Source organism: Branchiostoma floridae, chromosome 2, assembly GCF_000003815.2.
Source record: "Branchiostoma floridae strain S238N-H82 chromosome 2, Bfl_VNyyK, whole genome shotgun sequence".
NCBI classification, from domain to species: Eukaryota; Metazoa; Chordata; class Leptocardii; order Amphioxiformes; family Branchiostomatidae; genus Branchiostoma; species Branchiostoma floridae.
Window position 1 is genome coordinate 17,214,089 of NC_049980.1, and position 9,409 is coordinate 17,223,497.

The 9,409-nt window shown below is 41.1% G+C and overlaps 1 protein-coding gene and 1 long non-coding RNA gene across 3 annotated transcripts; one reads left to right on the forward strand and one right to left on the reverse strand.

The window, feature by feature from the left end:
• Positions 1–1,701: 1,701 nt before the first annotated feature.
• On the reverse strand, positions 1,702–6,588 carry LOC118405060 (60S ribosomal protein L17-like). Of its 2 annotated transcripts, none has more exons than XM_035804466.1 (7): positions 6,521–6,588; positions 4,103–4,158; positions 3,495–3,535; positions 2,815–2,949; positions 2,502–2,600; positions 2,278–2,374; positions 1,702–1,908 (listed from the first exon to the last, which is right to left on the reverse strand). In XM_035804466.1, exons 2-7 carry the CDS (start codon positions 4,140–4,142, stop codon positions 1,769–1,771), a joined length of 552 nt encoding a protein of 183 aa, XP_035660359.1. In that variant the 5' UTR covers positions 4,143–4,158; positions 6,521–6,588; the 3' UTR covers positions 1,702–1,768. The 2 variants fall into 2 exon arrangements, with proteins under 2 accessions (XP_035660359.1, XP_035660365.1); XM_035804472.1 differs by lacking the exon at positions 6,521–6,588 and adding an exon at positions 6,461–6,504.
• A 318-nt stretch (positions 6,589–6,906) lies between these two features.
• LOC118405078 lies at positions 6,907–8,911 on the forward strand. The gene is made up of 2 exons (XR_004829838.1): positions 6,907–7,181; positions 8,859–8,911. It is a non-coding gene; the product is annotated as an uncharacterized LOC118405078 (long non-coding RNA).
• The last annotated feature ends 498 nt before the right edge of the window (positions 8,912–9,409 follow it).

Consider the following 9,409-nt stretch of genomic DNA (forward strand, 5'->3'; position numbering starts at 1 on the left):
TTTAGATTTCAAATTGTGCAATGGTTACACAATTTGAAATCTAACCAGTGCTGATTTTGGACGTGCCCATTTTCTGGCTGGTTGACTGAGACAGAAATAGACTGCTCCAATTGTTCATGGCTGAATTCCAGGCTAACTTGCCCAGGACCATGGAGATAAAATTGGATAGAAGTTACCCCCTTAATTGTAATACCCCAATAGCATCCATTCCCTACCCCAATATTTACTAGCTAGTGGTTGTGGGACAAGCACTTTTGAGGCAGTACTAAACATGCTACATGTATTTACATCTTGACTTCTGCATTACAATACAGGGATGCTGTAACGGAAGCAAGAGTTCCATGAAATATCTTAATTATGCATTACTTCTTTGCATGATTCTGAACATCATTAACTTAGATACACGTCCAAAATATTATTGTCTCTCATCATTTGGATTAATTATGGCACTTACATATGATGTGAACTAGACCCTTATTTGCAAAACTGGTACCTGTTACAACTTCACTTGCCATAAATTACATCCATGTATTACAGTCCTATTAAGGAAAACATTGGGACATAGAATGTTATTACAATCCTGGTGCAGTACGTAGGTCACATACTATGGAGCCCTAAATTCACCTTGACCTTGGTCTTCTGAAGACCATCCCAGATACCAAATATCGTAATCCATCAAACAGGGGTGCCTAAGCATTTGCACGAACCCTATGAAATTCGTACGAATATTATGTGATACACACGAATCACTATGCAAAAACGCACGAATATTATGAAATTCGCACGAATCACTATGCAAAAACGCACGAATGTTATGAAATTCGCACGAATCACTATGTGATTCACACAAACCTTATGAGATTTGCACGATCCTTATGCAAAATTGCGCAACCACTGCCAGGGTCACGTGACAGACGGAGCGGGATTTTCAAGATGACGGCTTCGATCGGCGGCGACGGAAAATACAATGTAACACCCCGAAATGAAGCAAAACAGTAGCTCACAGGCTATGAAATACATCTTTGCGACGGTAAATGTCCATTTCATGCCTTGAAATATAAATATCACGGGTAGAAACGCTCAAAATCATGCCACCTCCCGGCCGACATTTTTGCATAAGGATCGTGCAAATCTCATAAGGTTCGTGTGAATCACATAGTGATTCGTGCGAATTTCATAATATTCGTGCGTTTTCGCATAGTGATTCGTGTGTATCACATAATATTCGTACTAATTAAATTATTTCATAGGGTTCGTGCAAATGCTTAGGCACCCCTGTCAAAAGGTTCTTTGAACATAGTAATGTCTACTTAACTGCCTCCCTCAAAATTACTAGTAAGGCCAGGTTTGATTATATGGATGAGAACCATAAAACTGATGCATGCAAATAAAAAAAAAGAGCTTGGCCTAAAAAAAAAAAGTTGTCTGTACTTCAGTAGTCAGGAAGGTTGAACAAATGACTCAACACACAGAGTATGTTATACCAAAAAATAGATTCTTCATTTTTGTTTTTTGCGTGTTTTCTTCTTTTACCTTGAAATTGACGTTATACAGTATAGTTGAAAGTTGATGTACATGCAGATGTCATCCATATAATCAAATCAACATGGCCTGATGACTTGTCTACAAAACTGCCCTCCCTAAGAAAACACTTCTTGCATGACCTGAACACAGACAGACAATAAAAAAGAACAAGAAAAACATGGGTAACGGATATTTTATTGGACTGTAGTTGGATTCAGTCTTGTCTATGGTGGTACAGTCGAGTCTATTCTCGCTGCATCATCTTCTGACGAGCAAGCTTCTTCTTGGAGACCTTCTTCTTAGACACCTCATCCTCAGACTTGGCAATGACCGTCTCCTGCTCACTCAAGATCATCTCGATGTGGCAGGGAGAGCTCATGTAGGCTGCAATGAATAGAAAGTTGTGTATCTTTCAGAGTGTTTCCTGGTTGCACAGAGTAAATTTAAAACTACTGAATATGTACATGTATACATTTTGTGTACTTGATTACAACTGAACTATGTTGACATTCTCAAACTTATGAATACTAACAGCTCTACAATGTGCGTACAAAACAAAACAAAATAGAAGCAATGTTTGGAATCTACCAACCTACAATGCCTTTTTGAAAAATGAAAGTGACCCAGTATTTTTTATACCATCATGTCACAAAATATCAATTCTATAAACTTTAAGAACCCTGACTTCTAAACCTGTTACATCAATCAAAGAAATGTAACTGGGTGATTATGACATACAAATACTGTACGTACGATTGATACGGCCGTGGGCTCTGTATGTTCTGCGCCTCATCTTGGCAGCCCGGTTCACCTGGATGTGTTCCACCATCAGAGAATCCACATCAAGACCCTGCATCATGTACATACAAAGTCAACCATCAAGTTCTCCTTACGAGAAATAAATTCTGAATCTGAATCATTAAATAAATATGTTACACACTCTTCTTTCCATAGCTGTGAGTGACATGGTACAGTACCTTGAATTCAGCATTGCTCTCTGCATTCTTCAGCAGTTGCAGCAGGAATTCTGCACTTTTCTTGGGCCAACGTCCCTGAGTCCAACGCCAGGCCTTGCACTACAACAAAGCATCACAACCAGAATTTCATTAACCCAGAAATGAAAAGGCCATAAACACAGAAACATCAGAAAAATGGAAGAAAAATAATACATGAATGAGTGACAAAAGTCAAAAGCACAATAAATTACAGATTAAAAATGTATACATCTTGCCCTTCCAACAGCACCTATCAACATCAAAGCCAATTATGTAAGTTCTTTAAAGCTCTTACCTGTGCCTTGCGTCCCACACCACCATTGTACCTGCGGAAGGGCACAATCTGCTTTTTGGCAGTGACATCTTTCAGGAAACGGGTGGCTTTGCGGATGTGCATGCCCTTGATTGCATTGGCCGTTTCGCGGGTATTCTGTTCATGGGAGCATAAGTAGGTATTTTATTGATGTGCAGGTGAATATGCTCAAAATTATTTTGAAACTTGCAGTCAGAAGACAAGGTTGCAGCTTTTTGTAACACTTCTGTATGTCAAACATGAGCATTTTACAAACATCAAATGGCACTAATATTGTATTGGTACACTGGAAAGTTGGTGAGCAAAACCTTAACCATTAAACTGCCAGAGTTTCAGCCTTATAAAATGCTATCAGTGCCAGGGTTGGCCGCTGACCTCCCCAAAGAAACCCCCGAACAAGGCCCAAGTCCCTAACTTCTGGGGTTCTTGCGCTACACGTGCGCAAAGCTGCTACTTCGGGGGAATACACTATCCCGGATATATCTGGGCACAACACACAGGACATGTATATGTGTGCCGGATCGGATATATCCAGGTTTGGCAGTTTAAGGGTTAAGTTCTAGCTTCAAAGCTGATACAGCCTACAATGTGTTCTGTTAGTAGTTCCACGTAAGTTGATGGTGACTATGCAGTGATAATTATCTAGAAATGGCAGTATTTACCTTGAAGTGCACCCGCAAGTTTGAGCCACGGGCTTTACATGCTGCAAGGAGGAAGAAATAAAAACTAAATGTTGGTTACTTATTACATACGTGACTGAATCAGTCACATTTTTTCATTTGCTGTATTTGTGTATATTTCTGTTTTGTTTCATCAGGGTAGCTCTCCTCAAGTATCTGAGCATTGATTGGCAGAGAGGCCCCAGATCATGGCTGGATACACACATACAGACAACAATATATACATCACATATCTAGGCATCAAATTACATGTACAGCATTGTCTTCTATACTTCTGTTAGTAACCTATGCCAGATCCTAAGGTTTGGAGATCAGAGGTCATTAACTACTCTTTCTTACAGCATTTTGAATGTTTGTATGATGGACGAGTGTTTTTTTACTACACCTCTATAAGCAACTGTTCTTTTGTCACATTCTAGTTTCATTCATATGGTGTCGGGTTGAATATGCACAAGTTTTTGATGTTCTGCCAAAGAAGCTTAGGTACTGGGGTAGATTATCATACATAGACCTGCAAATAGTTTGTAGAAGAATGCATTTAGCGGCATGACGCTAAATCTTTCCAGGCAAGACAAACTCAGAAGACTTACACTTGGTGGCATTCTCCGGGTCCAGTGAGTACCTGGTCATGGTGATGGTCAGTTACCTGTGATTTAGAAATAAACAGCTGTCAAATTGTGGTTCATCGAGATGTCTGTACAGTCAAACCTGTCTATAGCGGCCACTCAAGGGACTGGTAAAAATTGGCCACTATAGAGAGGTGGCCACTATAGAGAATACGCTAATTAATTCACCACAAGCAATAAGTTACACATGGTTTTAGTACCCACTGATCTTTCTTCACATAATACAGTACTGTACATGTACTGCAATGATTTTTACACTATACGTATTAAGAAAACAAAAGCTATAAAAAGTTTTAAATGTTCTACAGTTGATATTGTCTGGAGAGACCGGTACCGTCATATTTCTTTTATCTTTCGTCTTCTATCCTTTGATACTTCGCCGTCCGTGTGTTCCCGCTCGCGTTCACACGTCAGATTCGCCCATTATGCTAATGTGGTACTCACAAGAAAAGTAACGTCATTTTAGACTTATCTCTTAATAAATGTAAGAATAAAATCCACCATAGTCTGAAGTTCATATCATTTTGTCTTTGTAACAATTTATTTAGAAATTTTTGTGATGTAAATATTGGTGTCGTCTATTGACCTTATATGACCTCATTTGTCAGCGGGTTTGGGTAGCGCCAGTTTACGAAGTTTTGTTTTGAAAATAAGTCAAAGAGGTTTTAAATCCGGCGTAGGGTGACGATACGGCCGCTGTATATGGCCGAACGCGTGCCGAAACATACATCAGCGGTCCGCGTGGCCGTAATCACAGGATGTCACAGGATGATCCTTAACGGCAAGAAGAGCATGCAGCTTCAAATTTGCTTTTGCAAAAGCATTCCGACGCCACCTACTCTGATTCTAGGGGGGGAAGCAGTACCCGTCGTGGAGTCAGCTAAAGGTCTAGGATTCATCCTTGACAGAGGTCTAACCCTCAACGACCAGGTTACGTCGATGGTGACCAAGGGCTCACGCAGACTTTACTACCTACGTGTCCTAACCAAACAAGGCATGTCGGTGTCCGACCTTGTACAGGTGTATACGGCCCTGGTCAGGCCCGTACTTGAGTATGGCCATGTTCTCTTAGTTGGTTGCACCAAACAACAAGAACAGTTAATCGAGAAAGTGCAAAGGAGAGCACTAAAGATCATCTCTCTGGGTGGCAGGAGAAGTGTTCCGGATTTGCCCACACTCAAGGAGAGACGTGAACTCGCTGCCATTAAGCTACTCAAGCAAATGATGAACCCGGATCACCCGCTACATGACATGGTCCCTCCGGTCAGGTCAGAGGTCACTGGAAGGTCACTTCGAAGCTCATGTAGTATCTCCGTCCCAAAAGCAAGGACCTCCAGACTGCGCAACTCATTCCTACACTATACAATCAGACAGTACAACAAATCAATGACTGGTGCCTAAGTGTTTTATTTGTCCATGTACTGTGTATGTCATGCGTACTGTACATGTTGTCTAGTCGTTGTAAGTATTCACTCTGAGTCACATTGTAAAGATCAACGGCATTCAGAGATGCTTCTGCTAAGAATTAATCTCTGTAAGGTTGATTTTAATGAATAAAGAAAGAAAGAAAGTAATCGGCAGTGTTTTTGTACCTGCGGGACCGGAAATCGTGTGGCCGTGTTGGACAGGTGGCCGGTAAGCCTATTTCTTAATCATTACGAATCCAAGGGACCGACAAAAAGTGGCCACTATGGGCAGGTGGCCATTATGCAAAGGTGGCCGCTAATACAGGTTTGACTGTATCAACTTGAACAAGTCTAACACTAAAAAGGTACCATTATAGTTTGATCTAGTGACCATTCAATCATAAATTCCTTGCTATAGTCAACATTATGACATGGTAGGCAACGTACAGAGTTGACACAAATCAAAGATGTTAAGATGGTTCCAAGTGACGAGTATTTCTGGGTTTTGTTGGAAGTGTTATGCACCATCATGACCATGCATGGGTCACTTCACAACTCTCCACGTTGACACTAACACAAGTACAACTAACGTTACACCACAGTCCTGAAATTCTACAACTTGCGATTGAATTAAATGTTTTATGAACAGCTATCAAAAGATTGAAATTTCTGGTGTATTCATGCTTGGATATACGCTTGCAATTCATCCTCTGAGAATATCACCCAATTATTGGGTATAGATATATTTGTATCGGCCTAACAAATTTCTATCATGGCAGGAGCCCACGAAGGAAACATCGACTGCTACCAATGTGTGATATTTCCCCATGACAAACCGAGTTGATGCAACTTTGGTCTGAAACGATTCTAGAAAGTGTAAAGTAGATCTGAGTCAACGTTCTGAGTATGTATGTACAGAGAAAGGAGCAGGATGCCGTGGATTGTGAGAATGTTCACATTTCGTCCTCCATCTTACCTGAACCCACCGACGAAAGAGGAAGTGCAGGGGATTGTGGGTATATTATCGGGGGACTATCACTAACTATCGGAATATGCAGGGTAAGGTTATTGTTTGCTACTTGCACTTTAAAACCGCCTAAAATACTGATATCATGCGCATGATTGAGAATGAGTCTGTGGATCAGAGAAAGCCACAATTGCAAAGAATTTAATGGTTATTTCTGAAATCGGCGAAGGTCCTATCAACTATATAATGAATTTTCCCTCCTAGCTGGCTTTTTCTTTAATCCCGAATGTGTTACACTGACTGACCGGTGATTGGCTACTTGTATTGAAGATACAAATTTCATTGGTTAAAATTTTGTTCAACCCAAAGAACATTGGTTGAGAACTCTGTACTGATTAGCTAAAGCATATTATGGGTTATGTGGGGGAGAAAGTGTCCGGATAGTCCCAGTCGGACGTTGGGGATGCTTGGGTGTCGTACTGGAGTCTACACTTTCTGCTGTTGTATCTGCCTGGCGGTATAGCGTACACCACACTGAAACACTGAACTAATTCTGTAAATTTGAAAGTGAAATGGCGGACGCAAAGGCGGCGAAGAGGAAGAGGGACTTGAACAAGCTGGGGTTAACGATCGCTACCCCGGCAGACGAGCAGAACGCTGGAAAATCGGAGTGAGTACAAACAGAAATAATTTGTCACGAGCAAGTGGTTTTATACCCGCCGCTTTTCAGTACCTATCTACTTAGGAATACTAAGCTATGAACGCCTTCAACCTGATCTATGCTGAGACTGTATAAGTATTTCGTGACAGCCGCTATTTCCAGTGCATAGGAATTCCCCCAGGGAAAGATCAATTTATATGTCTAAATTTTAATTTTGGTGGCACGAATATGAAAGCTTTTTCACCGAAGGGATTTGAACGGGGGGATTCTCTAGCTTGTCATCAGACGCATGTGGAAGTAATTGCATTCCTTTCCTTGCAAAAATACACACACCACCCCACCCCTCCTCCTCTCACCAAGTACTTCCTGTGAACGCCCACCTTCAAGGGGCCCAGTCACACCCTAGATTTGACCTTTCAACATTGTCAAACTGCATCAACCTATGGGCTTGGTAACCATGGGATGTCGCACTGCCTACTGTCACATTGTATCAACAGTCTTCTTAGACTTTGAAGTGATTTCAATGTTACTGGTATCTGATCTTATGATATAGTAGAGGTACCATCTGGGTCAAACTGGATTTAATCACTGAATGTGATATATTAGCAAATCTGACAGGTCATTAAGGCTGTTTTAGGCGAGTGGCGACAAATGACAACAGTTACATAATTGTGTGACTATCGTTGTGAGCAACGGTCGTCTTAAGACGCCGGTCGGAAAGTAGAATCAGTCCGACCAATCGAATGGGGACAGTCCTCGGGAATGTGTACAGTCCTCATGAAAAGCGGACAGTCCTTGACTTTCAAGCATACAGTCCTCTTGGAAAGTGGGCTTTCCTCCCTTTATAAGCATACAGTCCTCATGGAATGTGGACATTCGAGGACACCCCTGCTGGGCCATGGAATTGGCCATTAAGATTAACCCAACAAATTGCTTCCTAGTTCATCTAAATCACAACCTCCAAAACTTTCACCCCATTGACAAATCTCTCAGCTCTCAACTCAAGGTAAGTATAGACTTTGATTGAAAATTGAGAAATGTTAGAAATGAAGCTGACTGCGAGTCAGACCATCAGTTCTGTTCAGTGTTTTAATGGCAGCCTATCCCACACCCAGCAAGCACTTTTAGGTTTAGCCTAAATATCTACCTGCTTGTCGAGTTTTAAGGCCTAGTGGGTGACTGTTTTATGTAGACATACGAAGACTAGTAGTGGCAGGTCTCCTGCTGAAGGATAGCCTGACCAGGTCGGATGACGTGGCTGCATTATGATTTGCGGGGAAACTATTGGATGATATTTGTGGTCCTCTTTAGACAATAAATAACACTGCCACCAGACAAGTCATGGACAGTCACACGACTATTTAACTGTTGTCAGTCTAAAGCAAGCCGAAATAAGTAAGTTGTCTCCATATCCTGAATTTTGCAACTCTCTTGTAATTTGAATTTTTTATGCATATGGACTATGGAGAAGGGTTGGTCGACAAGTCCAAGGAAATGTTATGGTGAGGTCAACATAAACTGAAACTGTGGAAAATGCAAAGATCTTGATAGCAAATTATTACTTCATAGTTAACATGAATACAAAGCAATCACAGTGGATATGCCATACTGCATTTTGTTCCCACTATATTCAGTTGCTTGCTGCTGTGTTTCACACAATGCTATTGGTTGGATTGCTTTTCTCAGTACAAGTACAACCAAGCAGGAAGTAAAAGAGCAGGCAAGTGAGGTTGTCCCAAGAAAAAAAGTAGGTAAGGGCTCTGCCCAGGCCGGCAGCTCTGCCAAAGGACAACAACGAGTGTCAGTGGTCATTAAGTGAGTACTGTCATAGGAAGGGTGGCATTGGGTGTTTGCCTCCTGGTGAGGCCTCTGAATCTGCTTGCTACGGTGTTTGGTAGGCACTGATAGGTGCATGTTAAAGTATTATTGGAGGCAAATAACTGGTACTGGAGCAAATGTATTGCAACACTGACAAAAATCCCTCTTTCAAGATTGTAACATGATCACAATAGAGACTGTGGGGGAAAAGGTGTGCTTCAGATTTTAGTCAGATATTTACATATCAGTATAAGTACATAAACTAAGATATACAGTAGATCCTAACTCTTATTTTCATATTTTGCAATATTGTGATTATTCCAGAGTAGAAAGTAATGTAAGGCTTACTTTTTCTGTCATGAAACTATTGAAAGGCTTACTTTTTCTGTCATTCAAACCAGCATGTTTGATATCTAACC

Bases quoted from the DNA above. Each gene is read 5' to 3' on its own strand.
- LOC118405060 (XM_035804466.1), bottom strand. From the start codon at position 4,142: ATGACCAGGTACTCACTGGACCCGGAGAATGCCACCAAGT. The intron at 2,601-2,814 runs GTAAGAGCTTTA...GCTTTGTTGTAG, and splicing joins GTGTGGGACGCAAGGCACAG to TGCAAGGCCTGGCGTTGGAC. The intron at 2,375-2,501 runs GTACTGTACCAT...TACATGATGCAG, and splicing joins AGAGCAATGCTGAATTCAAG to GGTCTTGATGTGGATTCTCT.